Source organism: Balaenoptera acutorostrata, chromosome 13 (assembly GCF_949987535.1).
Source record: "Balaenoptera acutorostrata chromosome 13, mBalAcu1.1, whole genome shotgun sequence".
In the NCBI taxonomy this organism is placed as follows: domain Eukaryota; kingdom Metazoa; phylum Chordata; class Mammalia; order Artiodactyla; family Balaenopteridae; genus Balaenoptera; species Balaenoptera acutorostrata.
The window spans coordinates 81410589-81431424 of record NC_080076.1 but is presented as its reverse complement, the minus strand read 5'-3'; the positions used below and the strand labels follow the sequence as shown (position 1 = coordinate 81431424).

Here is a 20836-nt window from a genome sequence, read left to right as displayed (position 1 = left end):
AAGCATGTATGCGATGAAATGTTTGGCTGTATATAAAAGGGTGGGATTTCTCTCTGTCTTTGTAATCTCATTAGCAGGTTACCTGTGATGTGCATCACCATCTAGTTTAATGCTTGTTCAACAATAAAACTGTTCTCCTTCTTTCCTAGGGTTTGGGGAGGATTTTCTGGATTGGCAGGAGAGTTTAATTTTAATTTGTCATTGAAAAGAAATCCATAGTCGTTCATAAGAATGTCTTACCAACCACCTGTGCAGCTGTGGGGGTCTGCCTTCCACTTAACAGGCTGCAAACCTTACCGAGGTCTGCGTGTCACCAAGGCTGATATTCACATTCTCAGGGCCAGGCCTGAACTGGTAAGAGCCACCCTGGAGACATGGATGGGGACAGTGGCTGAGGAGACAGAGAAAGAGATAGATTTGAGAAATATTAGGAGTGATCTTTTAGAAAAGAGAATTGCTTTCCTGTTCCCACAAAAAAGTTTCTCTGAAGAAACTGAGGCACAGAGAACTTAACCTCTGTTGGGCATTTGAATACAGATAGTGTTTCCTAGCACACTTTAAGATCTCAACACTTTTTCCAGGCCCTGTGGGATCTTGAAAGCATGCAGTGCTTGAAAGCAGAGAATCTGGAGCTACCACCTGATTCCAATTCAGAGTTGCCCGGCTGAGCCCTTCCCCATTTCCTGACCTACAAAATCAAGAGCACAAAAACAAGGTTGTTTTCAGCTCCTAGACTTTGTGTTTGTTTCTTATGCAGCAACAGGAACTGATGTATATGTATTGTTTCATTTAATAGGAAGATCTATTGTTATCCCCATTTTATAGATGTGGAAATGGAGGCTTGGATATGTTATCCTCTATGGGGCATTTGGATACAGAGGGTGAGGGAAAGAGAGGTCGCAAGGATGGCAGCAGGTTCCAGTTTTGCAGGAACGGAGGGATGGTTGGCCCTTTCCAAGGCAGGAAACTTTGGGAGCGGGCAAGGTAAATTACGGGAGGTGGGGATGAGGGAGAGGGGGTGAGGACTTTGAGCTCCTGGGAGGCAAGGACACTGTCTTATTCACCTCTGTATCCCCAAGGCACACGGCCCAGGGCCTGTCAGGAAACTGAGTTGGAAAAATAAACAGGTGCAGGCATGGAAGTAAGAGAGTGCCCACCCACAGGTGAATGGGAACTCCTGTTTGGAGGATTCAAATCCAGGTTCGACCACTTTTTGTCTCTGTGACTTTCAACTAGTGACTCCCACCTTTATGAGCCAGGTTTTCCTTATCTGTAGAATGTATATAAAATATGGTACCTATGGCAGAGGGCTCAAATGAGGCGTCCTTGAAGAACGGATTTAGAGTGCTTGGCAGGGCACCCGCTCATGAATATTAAGTTTGTTATTATTACAGCATACTGCTTAGCATACAGTCAAGCAGAGTCAAGTGTATCTGGATTAGAATCTAGAACAGGGGACTCCCAACAAGTCCATCTATCTCCCTGAACCTCAGTTTCCCCATCTGTGACTTGGGGAGAAGAACAGTTCATAGGGTTATTAGGAAGGGCCGACGAGCTCATTGACAGGAAACGCTCCGCACACATAATAAACATGGATGCCACTATTATTGTCCATTCACAGCTTCCGGGCCCCACCGCGCTGTTATTTTCCAAAACGCATTTCCTTCCCTTGGCCACAGCTCAGCCCTCCGAGAGCAGCTGGGGCCGAGGGGGTGTGGCCACGGGCGTGGGCGGGGCGGCCCTGGCGCCCACCCCTCAAGGCGGGTGGGCGGAGCGAAGAGGGGTGTCCTGGCGTGCGCGCGCGCGCGCGCGTGGCGGCCCCAGGTACGCGGACAAGATGGCGGCGGCAGCGGTCGACAGCGCGATGGAAGTGGTGCCGGCGCTGGCGGAGGAGGCCGCGCCTGAGGCAGCGGGCCTCAGCTGCCTCGTCAACCTGCCCGGCGAGGTGCTGGAGTACATCCTGTGCAGCGGCTCGCTGACGGCCGCCGATATCGGCCGCGTCTCCAGCACCTGCCGGCGGCTGCGCGAGCTGTGCCAGAGTAGCGGGAAGGTGTGGAAGGAGCAGTTCCGGGTGAGGTGAGCCCGCCGCCCATGCCGCCCGCGCCCCCGCTCTGCGCCCCCCGGGGCCCGGGCCTGGCCGCCCGGAGCCGCCACCTCCCTGCCCGCGCGCGGACCCCACCCCCGCATCCCACCCCCGGACCCCTTCCCGCGGACAGACAGACAAAGGCCTCCAGGCCGCCGGCCCCTCGGTCCACGCCAAGCGGACCCGCCGGTGTCCAGATTGCGCATTGGGAAGCGCCCAGCAGCCGGGCCCTCCATAAAGGATGACGACCGTGGTATCACGGCTAATCCATCATGCGCGCTTCTTTTGTGCCAGACTCTGTGCTAAAATGTTTACACGGACCGGGTGATGCAGTGCTCCTTACAGCCCTTTGAGGAAGCGGGCGCATCATCCCCTGGCTGTTGGCTGAGAGCACAGATTTCGGTGTGGGACCCGGGATAAAATCTGGCCCTGGCGTACTCGCCGTGCGACCTTGGGGGTAGCGACTGCCCTTTTTTGAGCCTCTTTCATCGACTTTAAACGGTGTTGATTAGACCTATACCTTTTACTGTGGTGATTAGACGAGCTGATGTATAGGGAGCGCTTACACAGGGCCCGGCTCTTAGCAGGCGCACACTTAATGTTAACTGTGATTGTCATCACTATGATAGTTGTTGCTCCGACTGTCCGCATTTTATAAATGGGGAGTGGAAAACACAGTATTCATGCTGCTACGCCAAGGTCACGCCGTGAGCCAGTGCGTGCGTGCCGGGTGGAGATTTGAACTGGGTCCATCGCCAGGGCCCCTCTGACCCCTAAACCCAACCGCTTTCCCTGTTTTCCAAGGCTGCCTTTGATTCGTGTTTGTCTGCCTTTGAGGCTCTGTTAAGCTGAGGGGGTGTTTCTCTCCTTGTAGGTGGCCTTCCCTTATGAAACACTACAGCCCCACCGACTACGTCAATTGGTTGGAGGAGTATAAAGTTCGGCAAAAAGCTGGGTTAGAGGCCCGGAAGATTGTAGCCTCCTTCTCAAAGAGGTTCTTTTCAGAGCACGTAAGGATCTGTTGATGGAGCTCTAAGCATTTGCATGGTAGTGGTGTCTGCGGCTGGGTCTGTAGGCATTAGCTCATCCAGCTCTTTTTGCTATCTCCCTTTTCAGTGCTCTCACAATCCCTTCCTCACTTAGATGGCTGCAAGAGTCATTGTGTCCTTTTCCTCCTATCCAGCAACGTGAAGCCATTTGTCCCTGCCAGCTTTACTTTTCTAAAGCCAGAGAGAATGGGGGGAGAGGGGGAGGGAGAGGGAAGGCGGCACCGCAGCGCAATGTGGAGGGAATCCAGATCAGCACTGTTTCTCTTTAAGTGGGTTAAACATATATTTTGCAACCTCCACATGATTGGGGGTATTATCCATGATTAAACACTACAAATTTCACCCAGTTATTTTCCAGAAGCGTTGCCAAAATTAATATGGTTCTCTCTGGCTTTGCAGGTTTCTAACCAGTAGTGAACTGCATTATTTGTTAAGGTAACAGAGGATTAAGACATGCCTAAAATCAAGACATACCTGTAAATCAAGAATTATTACTTCCTCAATTAAATAGTCTTGTATTCATTATCCCTGGAAAGTTATTTTGTTTGTTTGTTTTTTAATATTGCTGAAGTGTGTGGGTTGGTCGGTTTGTTTCCCTTCCACAAAATATCTCACAGAAGTTTCTGTATTGGGTCCTGATTCTTAACTTTTTGTAAATTCTGGAAAATAGTCCACGCTAATATTTTAAGTTTATTTCTGATCGGAGGTCTAGAAATGGAGCCAGTCTGATTTATCTTACTATCCTGGTTTACTGACGATTAATTCCTATTTTTAGTTTTAATTACTATTACTTAATGGAGTTCATACGTTTTGAAATGTTTTCAAGGCTTTTCAAGTTTTGAAAGGGAAAATTTGAACTTTGGACAAATTTGAACTTATTCCCCTATAGAGAATAAAACTAGATATTTCCTAGTGTAATTCATTTCTATAAATGTTTGTTCATGTTAGAATGGACAGAATTGATGTCCTACTTTGGATAAGCCAGACGCTGGCTAAGAGCATTCATAATCACAGGTATTCCATTCTGGTTTAAGTGTGTTTGCACATACATGTATGTGGGTGCTGGATGTGTTGGATGCACTTGGACATGGGCTGCTAGTTTGCTACCTCTACGTATAGTCCAGCTGGTTTTGTATGCATACTTAACAGTGCCTGTGCCTTTGTCTAATAATAATGCATTGTTGTGGTTTTTCCCCAGCTCCCTCTTTCCCTGTACCTCTGCTTGATTAGAAGCGTGTCAAGGACTTTGAACATAACAGGAGTATACTTAGGATTGATCTGTGGGTGGATGATTACTTTGGCTCAGGACCCTTGTATTCCTGTGTTCTCAGCATGCACACAGGTTGACAAGAAATTTCCTGGCTACTTTCAAAAAGAAAAGTGGGAGAAGTAATAGAATTTTAAACCAAGGGGATCTTAAAGCTCATTGGTTACCACCACCTCATTTTACAGAGGAGAAACATGCCCAGTCGGTTAAGAGTTGCCCAAAGCACTGGACTTCTCTCTGTGGCCCTACACTCCTAGGTGAATACAATGTAGACTGCACAGAATAGTTATTGTGAATTAGGAGATTTTTGTATTTCTAGTCCTCATTTCAAAGCTATTTTTCTTCACATTTCCGATGTGAGTTATCACTTTCAGAAATTCCAGTCTTTGAAAATATAATTCATTTACAACTAACAATTATGATCTGAACAAATTATTGTTACTCCACATGTTCCTTTCCACCTTTAGTGGGTGGGTGGTGCAAGATAGTGTGGGAGAGGTGTTACCACTTCCATGGAAATGAGCAGCTTTGTTTGCAACTCACATTTGTGTGTGAGAGTGACAACAACATTATTACTCGTTACTGAGCCCTCTTTGTGTGTGTCTTCTTCATAGGTCCCTTGTAACGGTTTTAGTGACATTGAGAATCTTGAGGGACCAGAGATATTTTTTGAGGATGAACTGGTGTGTATCCTAAATATGGAAGGAAGGTAAGCTGTAGTTTTATCAGGGATTTTGTTCGTTTGTTTGTGTGTTTTAATAATAATCCCAGAATTAATTGCTGTAATTTGTATGTGGCTGAACTGTGGTACACGTATTTCCAAATATTTCATGTTACATTCATGTTGCCATAGTTATATTTTTGAAAAAGTCCGTGTATGTAAGGTAAATACACCAAGACAATTGATATTTAAAGAAATGGTGCAAAAATCCTTTTGGGAGAATTAATATTTAATCCTCCTATGGGTCAAATACTGTGCTCTGGGCACTTGTATCTGTATGTCATTTGGGTAATACAGATTATCTTTTCTTTGTTTTCATCTCTTCATCTACCACCGCCAAATTTGCCTGTCGTGAGTTGAATTAAAAAAATAAAAAAAATTTCTTACGCATGTCTTAATGTAATGGATAATTTTTTTTTTTTTTTTTTTTTTTTTACAATTTCTGAATTCTGGTAAGCAGTAATCTTACTTTGGCAACGAACATTATAGATATTTGGTTGAGCCTTTTATCTCTCCCGATTAAGAAGAATCCATTATCTCTTGGTTGTTGCTTAAATTTTTTTACGCCTTATATTTTCTGCTGTGAAGGTTAATTTCCAGTTTACCTGAAAGATGACTTGGCTTCCAGCTTAACTGACCTACGAAAAAGATTTTCTGCTCTAAAAGTTCTGGAAACTTTACTAGTGATGGAAGATAAGAGTGCTAGTTTAACATCTTCCTTAAGAGAGATTATTGTGAAATGTCTCACAAACAGGGAGCAAGATATTTTTCTTGTTGTTTTCGAGGGGGTTTAGGAGAGAGAAATATCTATCAGTGGAACAGCTGTGGGGAGAGGTAGGATGTGTCACTATTCTAGGCCTTGGATGAGTTCTGATGCAGAGGTCATTTTTCTGTTTCTATTTTGGTTTATCTATAAATGAATTGAAGTGTGATCTAATAGTCAGTATTGTGCAGCCTTAAAAATAAAAGTGGACCTGTCTTTTTTACGTACATACACATAAACTTTTAAATACATAAATGTTATACATACTCAGTTTATTGGTTGTTTTGGGTTTGGTTTGATGTTTAGTGCAGACTTATTTTCTTTTTCTCTTATTTATGTTGTTTTTTTCTTTCCTCCCTTCTCCCTCCGTTTGCACTGCCCTTCCCTACCCCCACTCCCGTAATTTATGATGACAACCTAGGTTGTATGCTTCCATGCTCATATGACATACATGCTGATGGAGGGGGACCATCACTTTACAAAACTGAGGTCAAATAATAGGTACTTTTCGGTATCTTTTTTTCCTCATTCAACATTACCCCGTGGAAATCTATCCTAATCAACTGGTAAAAATCAAATTCACTTTTGTTAATGGCTGCATATTGTTTTGTAGTATATACCATAACTTATTTAATCATCCCCCATTAATGGGTGCCACTTTTTTCTCCATTTTGTGACTGTGGAAGGTGGTGTTTCTAGTGCTTTCATTTCTGAGTATTAGATTTCTGGGGATGGGTTTCCTAGGTCAGACTATAGAATGTTGTTTGAAAAACATAAGAGATAACATGTCCTTGAATAAGAAGACTTACCATCATGAAAATGTTGATTCTTCCAAAATTAATACATAAACTTAGTGCTGTTCCAATTAGGATCCAACAAGAGTTTTGGGAGGGGAGAGCTCTGTGTTTTTTAAGTGGATAGTATTGTCATAAAATATATACAGAATAGTAAATTCACAGGAGCCAGAAAAAGCAATTTTTAAATAATCACAATGGGAAACTTGCATCACTAGATATTAGAACATGTTATGACACTACCTGTTATCAAACAATACAATATTTGAATAAAAATAGATAGCTACATCAGTGGCAAAGGATAATTCAAATTCATGTCCCAGCATAACAGATAATTTAATAAATTTAAACTCAGAGGGGAAAAGATGGGTTATTTAATGAATGGTATTGGACATAACTGAATATCCATCTGAAAGAAACTAAAACTTGTATCATATACAAAAATTAAATTCCGAGAGATTAAACAACCTAAAATTTAAAACTATCACAATGAAAATCCTTCAAGAAAATAGGAGACTTCATGTACAATCTGGGGATACCTCCTTAACCAAGACTGGTAATGCAAAAGCAATAAAAAAAATAAAGACAAATGATTTTGCAATGAAAAAAATAGACTTGTATGACCAAAGAAACCATAAACAAAGTCAATAGAATCCTTAAAATTTCTAAAAAGAAACTGAAAAATGTACAAAGGATAAGGGGATGACATTCTCAGAAGAGCAAGTCCAAGTGGCTGGCAGTCAAGTAAAAAGACCTTTAAGTTCACTCTTCGAAGAAATGTTAAATAACAATGAAATACTGCATTTTTCCTTATCAGATTGGTAAAAAAAAAAAAAAATAGACTAAATATGCACAGCCAGTAAAAGTGTTTATCATTATAGTCTTTTTAGAAATTATCATAAGTATGTTACCCTTTGGCCTGACAAGTATTTTGAACCTAAAACAGGGTTGTTTTTTAATAATAGGGAATAGTCTCATGTTTGTAAATATTTGGGGATGACGGTTTTCATGAAGGACCCTCTTTGTATTCATTCCTGGCAAATGCTTGTTGTTTGGATATGGAAAGCATAGGAGGGAAGAAGGGTAGTTGGTGCTAAGGCACCAGTCCCTGGGTATTTGAAAACAGTTTGCATTTATGGTGTTCTATGTGGTCTTAAAAGAAGAGTACATCCTACAAATAAAGATTTGAAGCAACATATTAAAAGGGCATACACTATATCTGGGAATATTGACCCAGAATGACCAGCACTGAGACATATTTCAGTAAAACTACTAGATTTTAAAGACAGAAAAGTCCTTTGGGGATCCAAGCAAAAAAAGACAAAGCCACTTATAAGGGAGAACAAATCAGAATATCATTAAACTTTTCAACAGCAGTACTCTCTGCCAGAGGAAAAAAAAGAGTAACACATTTAAGATACCCAAGGATGGAAAATGTCAGCCAAGTATTTTTATATCCAGCCAAACTGACTTCCAAGTGTAAGGGCTATGGAAAAACTCATCCACTTGAAAGAACTCAGGGACTTCTGAGCCCTACCTGAAAAATATGCTCGAAGATGAGCTTCAGACAACCAAAATAACCAAAGAGACCCTGATACAAGAACTAGTGGTGAACATTAAATACATATTTACTTGTAGAATTAAATCCAAGTGACAGTTGATAGGGGAGAAAGTATTGTATGTGATGGCTGTAAGCCCTGACAGTGCAGATACAACACAGCTGTCCAGAAGAAATGAGCAGAGGACGGGGGAGATCGTGAACAAAATATTTAGGTGTTTTCAGGAATCATCAAGGTGATAAGAATATTGGTCTTGTTATTCTGAGGCTGGTGTGTGTGTGTGTATAAAAGAGAGCGAGATGTAGAATAAAGCAGATGAGTGATTATGTGATATTCTAATTCATCACTGCTATCCTGAAGAAGCAGGATTCTCCTGGAGGAAAAAAGATATAGATATAAAATAGAAGAAGGTAAAAACTGTATAGTTCTGAATTTGAATTAGATGTGTCAGTATGAATTCATGAGGTATTTTATGTTTAAATAGGTGTAGGTATATGTGTGTGTGTGTGTGTGTGTACACACTTATACACTAGACTTACTATCTGCCCACTGAAAAGGTCTAGAAACAATAACCAACCTAGTAGAAATGATCATTCCTAGCACTCAGATTGTGGTCTTCATACTACTTCCCATCAAAAGCAGCCAGGGTTCTTGGAGAAATGGCTGATTCTAGGTCCAGAGCAGGAAATGTAAAAGATGACCTTGGAAGCCTAGAACCAGGTAGCGAGAAAAGTAACAATATTTCATGTCAGAAGTATTCAGGGGCCAACGTGAAGAGGCTTCCTGTGGCCAAAGATGTAGTGATTTGAGCATCACTGTGAACAGTAGCTAGAATGGGTGGAAATAACAGCAAATACGTTTAGCTCCGTGAGTTCATAGTAATATTTAACAACAACTGATTGGTCACCTCTGGAGGATAATAACCCAAATTATTATTTTGGAAAATGATAAAAGGAAAGAAGTGAACATTTATCCTGCCTTTTCCTACATACTATGCCGCTGGGGGGCCAAATAGTAGATGATGGGAAATTATTCTTTATAGAAGTATTCCAGCTAATAATTAAAAGGGATGGGTACATTAGAATATCACCACTTTATGGCCTCTAATGAATTAACACACCTGGGCCTTTGAGTAGCAATGGCTGCTGACATCACAGAAAGAGACAACCAAGGCATGATTGCCTCCTTACGGAACTCACTACCACCTATGAAGTCGTCTTGCCAAGTAAATGGAATCTGAATCTGATCAAGCCTCTACGTCCAATTTACAGGAATTTAGAAGACAGAAGAACATGTTATGCTACGCCATGTGGATGCAGTCAACAAATTCCAGACTATGGGAAAGTACAGGTCAAACAACCAGGTTTCTTCAACAAATAAAATAGAAGGGGAAAAAAGATGAAGGGGGATCCTGTGAATTCAGAGACTTCAAAGCGTCTAAACAGACTAGTCCGGAGTGTTTAGGGATACACATCTGCAAAAACTCTAGAGGAAAGCAAGGTGGTGATGACCGTTGAGGTGTGGCTTGTGATCACTGTCATGGGGGGAGGGGAGGGCCCGTGGAGAGCTTCCGGGGTGTCTGCAGAGTTCTGTTTCTTGGCCTAAGTGGTGGATACAAGGGTGTTTCCCTTATAATAATTCATTAGGCTATTCATTTGTTTCATGTGATTTTCTAGATTGGTATACTTTACAACTCAAAGGTTAAAAAGCTAGTAAAACCTAGCTCTGCTCATTTTCACTTACTCCCTGAAGATTGGAGAGTCCTTTATTTATGAAGCCAGGCCGATAAGTTAATCATTGATTGTCTCCCTCCTACTTCCTATAATCCCTGTGCATATTTGGGAGATCTGATGAAGAATTTCAATCATTCAGCAAGTGTTTATTGAGCATCTGCTGTGTGTCAGACACCATTCTAGGAGCTGAGGATACAGCAGTGAGCAACACTTAAAAACCAAAAAACCTTGCCTTCATGGAGCTCACACTCTAGTGGAGAAGAGCGATGCTTAACAAAGTTAAGATATTAATTATATTAGAAAATGAGAAGTGCTGTAGAGACATATTAACCAGGGGAGAGGGTGAGGGAACGATGGGGGGGGCGGTACAGTTTTAAATAGAATGGTGGGAGAAAGCCTTACTCAAAGCGACATTTCAGTCAAAACCTGCAAGGAGGTGAGGGTACAGATTGCAGATCCCCAGGGAAGGAATGTTCCAGTCAGGAGGAATTGAGTGCTAAGGCCTAAGGTGAACTCCAGCCAGGTGTGAGGAAGGAACGGCTGGGAAACCAGCATTGCTGGCGGCTGGACTGGGTGGGGAGGGTGATACAGGAACTGAGGGCAGACAGGTGACGGGGCGAGCGTTTAAAGGACCTTTCAGGTCATCATTAGGACTTGGCCTTTTGTATACTTTGATCGAGTTGGAAAACCATTGGAGAGTTTGGGGCAGAGGATTTTTGTGCTATGACTTAACATGTCACCTGGAGCCCTCTGGCTGCCATGTCGAATGTAGACTGTGAGGGGCAAGGATCAAAGCAGGAAGGTGCTATGATACAGACAAAAGAGGATGGTGGTTTAGATGAGTTGGACGTGTTCACATTTCTGATATGTTTCGACGACAGGACTAAGAGCATAAGTGGTGGATTGAATATGGCTGTGAGAGAAAGCAAGGAGTCAAGGATGGCTCCGAGGGTGTGGCCTCCCTGGGTGGTGGAGTTGCCTTTATCTGAGATGGGCGTGACTCTAGGAGGGGAAGAACAGGTCTCAGATGCTGAAGTGGGATGTGGTTGTAGCAGTCGGATATACAGCTGTGGAGTTTAGGGGAAAAACCTGTTCTGGAGAATAAATTGGGGGGTGTCAGTATGGATGGTGTCTGAAACCTTGAGACTGGATGGGATGGCAGTGAGTGTAGAAGGAGAAAGGCAGCAGCCCGAGGCCTGAGTTACCCCTGCCAGGGTAACTGAGCGGCCAGCAAAGCTTCCAAACGCCTTTCTCCCGTCTCCTGACACTGACCCAGCTCCCCTGACTTTTCAGGTTTCTCTTTCATTTCCTGCTAGTAAATCTGAAGCCAAATGGATAACTGTTTCTTGAATTTCAGCACAGCTAATTTAGTGTTAAATTACAAATGCCAAACCCTAAATTGTGCTGTCTGCTTCCATGATAATAAGTACTATATGCTTGTGAGCCAATTATACTTTTCTTGTTAAGTAGACTCTTAACGTGGTATGATTAGTGTGAAGTAAAAAAATGGATAATTGAGAATTTTAATATCTTAATTCTTATTGACTCATTGCTTGCTTGTTTGTTTGTTTTTTCCAGAAAAGCTTTGACCTGGAAATACTACGCCAAAAAAATTCTTTATTACCTACGACAACAGAAAATTTTAAATAATCTTAAGGCTTTTCTTCAGCAGCCTGATGACTATGAATCATATCTTGAAGGTGAGACTTCAGCACTGATATTTTGATAGGCAGCTGAGTTGTCCTTAAGAGCAGCAGTGAAAGTGGCCCTGATGGAAAAGCAGTGGAAAAGTAAACTGTGCTACATGGGCTTCTGGAGGTTGGGTTGTATGGTATGATCAATTAGGTAGGCAAAACGATTACATTTAGAGCTAAGATCTGGTCAAAATCTTTAGCTGCCAGCTAAAGAGACAGTGTTTACTAAAGATGCACCATTGGGCTTCCCTGGTGGCACAGTGGTTAAGAATCCACCTGCCAGTGCAGGAGACATGGGTTCGAGCCCTGGTCCGGGAAGATCCCACATGCCGTGGAGCAACTAAGCCTGTGCACCACAACTACTGAGCCTGCACTCTAGAGCCTGCGAGCCACAACTACTGAAACACGCGCACCTAGAGCCCGTGCTCTGCAACAAGGGAAGCCGCCACAATGAGAAGCCCGCGCACCGCAACGAAGAGTAGTCCCTGCTCGCCGCAACTAGAGAAAGCCCGCGCACAGCAATGAAGACCCAACGCAGCCAAAGATAAGTAAATAAATTTAAAGATGCATCCTCGGTTCAAAGCATGAGGCTGACATTTTAGCTAATGAGGTTAATTCCCTTTCTCTCTAAGCTTTGAAGCCTCATTTCAAATCAGAAATAAATGTGTCCAGTTTTGTCTCCACGTGACCTCAAGCAAATCCCTTAACCTCTCTGGTTGGAGTTTAATGAGGACAAAATGTTCTTGCACGTCAGTGAGTCTCCTTGTCCATAACAAGAAGTGAGTGGAAAGAAGTCCAGTGGACAGGCAAGATGAAGGGAAGAACTTTCTGTTCCTACTGAGTTGAACAAGAACAAAATGTGACTTCATTTTTTAAAAACTATTTTAAATTCCTAGCATATTACACAAACACTCCCACAAGTTATGGTTATGAAATACAGATACGACTCTTCCTTCACTTTCATTCCCTACTCCCAGCAACTTAGCCAATTCGTTGATTCTTTTTCCTTCCCAGCGTTTCTCAGTCGTGTCTCCGTTCTGTTCTTGGTCTCACGCAGGCCATTGCCGCCTCTCCCAGCAGCAGCTTTCTAAGTAATACTTGCTTTCATGGGCATCGCCCCCTCCTGCCCTCAAGTCAGCCAGCGTACAGTGCCGGCCTAGTCTGAAACCCAGCCTTTTCAGCACTCCGTGTGAGCCTGCGACGTGGCCAGCTGATTTCCTTTTTTAAATTAAATCTCTGCCTGCTTTCAGCGCCCTCCATAATTCAGTCAGGCCTTTCCCCGTCGCTCTCTCAAATGTCCCATTTGCTCCAGCCAGGCCACTGTCCTCACTGGTGTCATACACATACACCTGGCTTCACTTCCTCATTCGTGATGCCCTTTTCCTTAGGGTTCCCTCCTAAATCCTGCTCCCCCTCCAAGTTCATTTCAGGTTTCACTTGCATTAAGTTTCCCTGATGACTGCAGCACTTGCAGATTTTACTGCCTCAGACCTAATACAGTAGCCGTGGCTAGTAAACCCTATCCATCCTTTCTGTTTCCTGTGTGTACAGGTGGTTTCTTTAACAGTCACTGTGTTTCTTGTGTTCCTTGTCCTCATGTTATGATCAGGACATACTCCACAGTGCGTAGCGCAGATTCTTATTGATTGATCTTGCTGATTATACCATCCAGAAGGACGTGAAGTATCTGCTTCAGTTCATTAACATAAAATACCCTCACCACCCTGGAATCTTCACATACGCATCCTGGAGTTACGAGGCATCTTCTGTTTATTCCACAGTCGAGAATAACTTGACAAGCTTTATTTATGAAAACAATTACTTCTCTTTCATCTTTCAAATATTAAATAATATTATAATTTTCAGCAGCCCATTCACATCAGTGCTGTGGACATTGGGTAGCTGTTGAAGGTTTTTAACTAGTTGAGTGAATAGAAATTGTCTCCAAGGTTTTGATCCTTGGTGACCAACTAGAATCATCTGATGCCATTGACGAAGTCTTAAGAAGCAGCAGTTGGATAGAACAGGCTGCGGAGCTGTGCAGCATAAATCTCTTCAGCCGACAGGTGGGGAACTGAGTCCCGAGGAGGCCCAGGTGCCAGTCCCTGGCTGGTGGCAAAACTGGGGCTGGTGTCCAGGTCTCTTGATAAACCACTGGGGTGTAAGTAGGGGATCCAGGTCCTGAGCTGGTTTGAGATCTCTTGAATTTAAAGTGACTCTACAGCTTCCCGAGTGAAAACGTCCTATAACAGATGAGCAGGTTAGCCCACTGGGTCTCGGGTTAAAAAGTAACCTAAGGTGGTGAAGAGTAGTGATTTTCGAGAGACAGTGTCTCTGGTGTGCTCTATACAACTTTTTAGCTGTGGGTTTCCTGAGTGTAACTATTTAATTTCAAAGTCCAGTTATCTCCAAAGTCCATTTACTGGCTCACCTTTCAGAGGAATAATTTGTTGAAATGGTATATCTGACATTGAGGGCTTTCAACTTTTTTTTTAAGTCTCAATGAACTGTCTTATATAAGTTTTCAGAGTTGCTGGATTTTGAACTATAAGAAAATTAGGGAGAGAGAAGTAGCTTGAAAAGATCTCCTTTATTGTATTTATTTCTCTTCCTAGTAGACTGTGGAGATATGGCATGTATCACACAGTTCTTTTGAGTCCATGACCTCTGAGAGAGTTTTGGTATATTAAAAAAATAATAATAATAATGAAATGTAATCTCCTTTGTGTAAGAATGTTGTTCCTTCTCAGTGTATTAGCAGCCAGACCTGACATCCACGATAGGAACCACATCTGGAGGAGTGGTGTAAAGAGCCATGGCCCCAGGAGTCGGGGGTGAATGACCACTAGTAAGAAAAGGTAGAAGTAGGAGTTCATTCAGTAATTCTTGTTCATTTCAGGTGCAGTGTATATTGACCAGTACTGCAATCCTCTCTCCGACATCAGCCTCAGAGACATTCAGGCCCAGATTGACAGCATCGTGGAGCTTGTTTGCAAAACCCTCCGGGGCATAAATAGTCGCCACCCCAGCTTGGCCTTCAAGGCAGGTGTGGAATTGCTTTGGATCCAGCTGTATTTGCAAAAGAAAACGTAGAGTAATTGATTAATTTGGGGAATTCTGCAGTGCCTTCCCATTATGTCCAAAAAAATCGACTGATGATACAACCACATATTCACCTGGATGATGTAAAAGACCTCAAATACGTATTCTCTTTTCCACCCTGGATTGGTAACACCTGATGTATATTCTTAGGACATTGCCAGTGTCTGCATGTTAAAGGTTATTTGGGACACTGGTCACAACGTTATTTGTGCTTGTGTCCTCAGAGTAGGTCTCTGTATTTCAGGTGAATCCTCCATGATAATGGAAATAGAACTCCAGAGCCAGGTGCTGGATGCCATGAACTACGTCCTTTATGACCAACTGAAGTTCAAGGGGAACCGAATGGATTACTATAATGCCCTAAACTTATATATGCACCAGGTAAATGTGTGTATAATAGAAAATACAATAATTACATATATATATTAAGCTTATCTCTGATAAACTGTACAGTTATTGAGGGCAAGTAATAGATTTTGTTCATCTCTCAATGCCCAGTGAAACTCATTTTTGCCTCTACTATGAGGGTATTGCTGTGGCTTTTACTGACTTCATCACAGAGCATCCTCTGTCTGAAAACCCTTGAGGTAAATTCTTGACTACTAATTGGACTTCTCTGACTCAGTGTGGTCCGTTTGCATCTTGTGAACACTAAACTATGAGACTAACCAGGTCTTCCTTTTTGCACTGGCTTCCAGGAAGACTGGAGGAAATACATGACCAGCTGCGTCATTGATGCTTGTTTTTTATTTGCTTCCTACTTGTCTCCGTTTTCGTATCTGTTCTGTTGCTCTCTACGAGACTTGTATTTTCTTTTGTCGTATCTTACACACATTATTTGAAATGGCCTTACATTCTTCCTAGAAGAAGGAGGGCCTAAATCACAGGTCTGCACACTTTTTCTGTGAAGGGCCAGACAGTGATTCCCCTTGGCTCTGCAGGCCATGTGCCCTCTGTCCTAACCACTCGGTTCTGCCGTGGTCGAGCGAAAGAAGGCACAAACCATACAGAAACAAAGGCATGTGGCTGTGTTCCAGTAAAACGTTGTATGTGGACATGGACATGTGAATTTCATGTAGTTTTCATGTTTCATGAAATAGTATTCTTTTGACTTTTTTTAAACATTAAGAAATATTAGAACTCTTCTTATACAAGCCATCCAAAAACAGGTGGTGGGCCCGATTTGGCCATGGACTGTAGTCCGAGAGCCCTGATCTAAATAAATGAAATATTCATCCACTTAAGCCTGAAAACCTGTCCTCTCACCTGATGCACAGTAGGTGCCCACTGAGAAGGTGTGGGGAAGGGGTGAGAAGGTGTGGTTCATCTCTGTGAAGCTAAAGCCTTCTCTTCTCCTCTAGGTTTTAATCCGCAGAACTGGAATCCCAATCAGCATGTCTCTGCTCTACCTGACGATTGCCCGGCAGTTGGGGGTCCCACTGGAGCCTGTCAACTTCCCCAGTCACTTCTTATTAAGGTGGTGCCAAGGTGCAGAAGGGTGAGCCATCCGTGACACATCGTGATTGCCCTGAGGATTCATTTCCACTGTGCTGAGAGGAGATGTAACAACAGAGGTTAAAAGGGGGCCTAGGGTGGTGATGGAACTGGTTTGCCCTTGACTGTATCCACGTCCGTAATCTGCTCGTGGGAAAAGTGCACTCTGGATCTTTGTCTTATTTCTCAGAACTGCATGTGACTCTCCAGTTATCTCAGAGAAAACATTTAATTTTAAAGAACAGGACTAAGAGTTCAGGATCTTATGTCAATCTCAGAGTCCCTTTGTTCCAAAGCAAATCAGTACAAAGAGTTCTTAAAGAAACTGTTACTTCCCAGTCTTCCATAAAATCTCCCCCCAGAAGAGAGGGAAGGAGGGAGGGAGAAGCAGGGGAGAGGGAACTGAGCCCAAGTTCTTCATCCATGTGCAAAAGCAAATATTCAAGTTCTCAGCAGTGGCACTCCTTTTAGGCAAGGTTGGTGACCTGATGTGCATTTTGCAGACCAGGTTAATGAGTTCTATTTTGTTCTCTTTTTTTAGACCTGGTGTCCTATTGGACATAAAGCTCCTTTTCAGGTATAGGCTAGAGAGACGGTCTCTTTAAAAGTGCCATCTAGAGGGAAAAGAAACAAAGTTATTTAATTACATCCTATTATTTCAATCTACTTCTTAATGACTGGCTGTGGTACTCTTTGGTGAAGTGATGAGTGGAATGATAGAAAGTAGCTGAGCTTTGAAGTTTGAATTCAGACCTGGCTTCCTCTGAGCCTCAGTTTCTTCCTGTGTAAAATGGGGCTAATGTTTTTCATAAAGTGGTTTGGAGGGTTAAATGAGAGAACCCAGTGCTTTACACGCCTGGTGGAATTTCTCATGCTGGTCTCTAAATTTCCACCTCCGGGTTTAGGAAATAAAACTTGTCTATAAGTTGGCGCCTCCTCGGTATTCTTCCTTATCCCTTTCCCTCCTCTTCTCTCTAGAGGTAACTGCCAGTTAGTTTGAAAGTATTTGTTATTTCCATGCAAATTTTAATATTTCATTACATGTGTATGTTTCCTTGAATAGCGAGTACAGGCTTCCCTTGTTTCCCAAATATAATCTGTTCCTTAAAATGTATTGGATGGTTTCTCTTTTGGATAGCAGGCACCCATTTTCCATTATTTTAAATGAGAAAAGTGCTTTTTCAGCTCATTCCCTCTCCCTGAATAACCCAACCAATTTCCCCAAATATCTCTAAAATATTCTTAAATGCTTATATAATGGTCCACCAAGGATTTCTGCATGATATAAAGCATTTAAAACACCAATTACCATGTTATTTACCACAGTGACCTATTGCTGGGCACATTTGTGTGTGGTAACAGGATTGTTTTTCCTTCTTTAGGCTACAGTGAGCATACACCACAATGCAGATGAACAATGAAGTGGTTTGTTAGCACCCCAAGCACCTGGCAGACACAAACACTGAGACCCATAAAGGGCTGGCCCGCTGGGGAGAGGCCGGGAGGGTGGCGGGAGAGCGCACAGCTGCTGGGCTGCGGCCCTCTGCGTCCTGACAGGACTCTGCTCCCGTGGTCTCTGTGTCTGCACCAAGACCATAATGTCACGTTGACTGTGGCTTTATCGTTAGTCCTAATGACTGGTAGGGCGAGGCCCCCACAGAGTCCTTTAGAATTACCCTGGCTTCTCTTAGCCTCATGTCCATGTGCAGCTTTAGAATCCGTTTGTCAGGCACCTCGAAGCTCTGGTATGGTAGCTGGGCCCAGAGCTCCTGCGGATTCGTGGATTCCCATGAGGAGTATGGCCTGCTTGCGTTTCCCTACTCCGTCTGTCTGTCTGTAAGCACATCTCCTTCCACGTTTAAGTCATCTTTAATGTCCTTAAAAAGATTTTATTGTGTTCTACATCTAGCTCTTTGATATCTTGCTAGATTTATTCCTGGGTACCTTAACTTTTTGTTGCTATTATAAATGATAATTGTTTAAATTACGCTGTCTATGTATTGGTGGTGTACAGGGGCATGGTTGATGACTTAGATCTGGGTCTGATTATCAGCACCTCTGCTGAATCAGTTACTAGTGCTAATAATTTGCTAGATCTTTCAACTTTTCTATGTAGACAGTCATATTGTCTGAATTGTGACAGTTTTATTTCTTTTTTTTCCAGCTGTTGTATGCTTGTGTCTCTTTTACTTATTCTGCTGGCTAGGTCCTCTTGTACGCAGTGAATAGAAACAGGGATAGCAGGCACTCTGCCTTGGGTATGACTTTAAAATTTCATCTCAAACATGATGTTTGGGAGCAGTACCTTTCATTGAGATGATCAAAGCTGCCTTCTAAAGTTGTAATTTGGGAATTCCCTGGCCGTCCAGTGGTTAGGACTCCACGCTTCCACTGCAGGGGGCACGGCGGGTTCCATCCCTGGTCGGGGAACTAAGAGCCTGCATGCCGCACGGTACAGTTAAAAAAAAAGGAAAAAAAATAATTAAGTCGTAATTTGCTAAGAGTTTTATTAATAACTAGGATTTTTTCCCCCAAAATTTATTTTCTGTGTCTACAGATAGGATGTGGTTTTTCTCTTTTAGGCTGCATGTGGAGAAATTTTTTAGTGTTCAATCCTCCTTTCATTCTCAAGGAACATCTAACTTACTCATATCGATTTTTATAATACATTGCTGTGTTTGATTTGCTCATATTTTATTTAGAATTTTTGCCTATAAACTTGTGTGCATTTGTGTGGTTCTCCTAGACTCAAAAAAAGGGTTGAAGAGCATTCCTTATTTCTGGAACAATTATATATGTCTTGCTAAAGGCAGGCTATTAATACGACTCAAAGAAGAAATCTGACTGGGCTTTTTAGCTGCCCAAGAGAAAGTCTCTATCAAAGTGAAACAGTTGCTCAAAGAAAAAAAACACAGCCATCCCTGAAACAAAGTCCCACCTCAATCCCTCAGGAGTCCTCCTAGGGTGAATGCAGTATCGTTAGAGGTCCTGTGGTGAGAACCTGCTTATGTGACCGCCTACCCGCCCGGCTCGGCGTGGGCCACCCCCACGGGCGAGAGCTCGGGTCGCGGAGAGCGGTTCCATGGGAGGAGCGGGAGGTGGAGGCCAGGGACACAGCTCTCCGGGGTCTGGAGCAGGGTCCCAGCCTGAGCCTCCAGAGCGCATCTGCAGAGCTGAGGCCAGAATCCTTGTGGCCCCAGGCCCCATAACTGTCATCACAGCCTCAAGGGGCCCGGGATCCACAGACGTTAACTGCTGCTACTCTGTGAAATTAATAGACTGTCTCAGGCATTCCAGAAATATTTCTCTCAACCAGACTTCTGATAGGTAGGCCTGGCAGTGAGTTTTAGAGTTAATCTCGAAAAAACTATATTAAATGGCATAAACCAGTGCTATTTCTCAAGTATCAGTGTACTGCAATCTTAATACAGCAGAGTGTGTATAGAGGTCAGATTTCAGACTTTGGGCAAGGCCTTGATATTTTCAGTAGAAATGCCACTGTGTTAACATTCAGTCTCTGATTTGAGCTACTTATTACGGAGTTTTAAATATTGACTTGTTCAGCTCTAATCTGAGATACGACTCACTACGTGTGCTCTTTGGATAGGGCAACCCTGGACATCTTTGACTACATCTACATAGATGCTTTTGGGAAAGGCAAGCAGCTGACAGTGAAAGAATGCGAATACCTGATCGGCCAGCACGTGACCGCAGCGCTGTATGGGGTGGTGAATGTAAAGAAGGTGTTACAGCGAATGGTGGGAAACCTCTTAAGCCTGGGAAAGCGGTAAGGTTTTCTTGGTTTTCCAGTACTTCCGCGGCGTGTGCGTCTTTGGAGGTGCAAATTACCTTACAGAGAATTGTATTTAATGAGCCTGCCTGTGATACAGAGACGCAGAGGATGCTGTGTGGCACAGTTGGGACAGCTGCAGCTATCTACCCACCGTGGGAAAAAACTGGTTCCCGTGATGTAATGCTGTCCAGACTTAGGATGTGCTAAGTGACTTTTCTTTGAGATCTTTGCAGTGGACTTGGGCGAGTTCTCTTTTATAAATGCTGAAAGCATTCTCCAGTAACAAGAATATTTTAGACTGGCAACAATTATTTTTCACCTCGTAGTGCTTTGCTGTCTTTTAATTTATACCTTTCTATCACTTAGGTAAGAAAACAAACAAAAGTATGAAACAATCTTGCTTCTGAGTCCATGGAAAATTGTCTTACAGGAAAAATAGAAATTTATATATTGGAGTATTCGTTTTCTGCCTAATGGCAGAATTTTTTTTTAAATTTTATTTTTTTAAGAACAGTTTTAGGTTCACAGCAAAACTGAGCAGAAAGTACAGAGAGTTCCTGTCTACCCCCTGCCTCTGGGCACACACAGCCTCCCTCATTTCAACCCCCGCCCCCCCCGCCCGCCGGGAGCAGGGCGTTTGTTACAGTTGATGAACCTACCTCGGCACGTCATTATCACTCAAAGTCCGTAGTTTACATTAGGGTTTGCTGTTGCTGGTGTACATTCTGTGGATTTTGACAAGTATGTAATGACGTGTACCCACCACTGTAGTATCATCCAGAAG

General features: G+C 43.0%; 1 protein-coding gene across 8 annotated transcripts in view; it reads left to right on the top strand.

Moving 5' to 3' along the window:
* Nucleotides 1-1796: 1796 nt before the first annotated feature.
* Nucleotides 1797-20836, top strand: part of FBXO21 (F-box protein 21) — a 48838-nt gene continuing 29798 nt past the window's right edge. For 3 of the 8 annotated variants that reach the window (XM_057526392.1, XM_057526394.1, XM_057526395.1), the window contains exons 1-8: nt 1799-2076; nt 2958-3093; nt 5014-5108; nt 11548-11669; nt 14563-14709; nt 15010-15146; nt 16127-16263; nt 19867-20046. In XM_057526392.1, the coding sequence (XP_057382375.1) occupies nt 1838-2076; nt 2958-3093; nt 5014-5108; nt 11548-11669; nt 14563-14709; nt 15010-15146; nt 16127-16263; nt 19867-20046 (1193 nt within the window). In that variant the 5' untranslated portion in view covers nt 1799-1837. Of the gene's footprint in view, nt 2077-2957; nt 3094-5013; nt 5109-11547; nt 11670-14562; nt 14710-15009; nt 15147-16126; nt 16264-19866; nt 20047-20836 lie in introns of all 8 variants that reach the window. The other 5 variants (XR_009005022.1, XR_009005021.1, XM_057526393.1 and 2 more) reach the window with 4 other exon arrangements.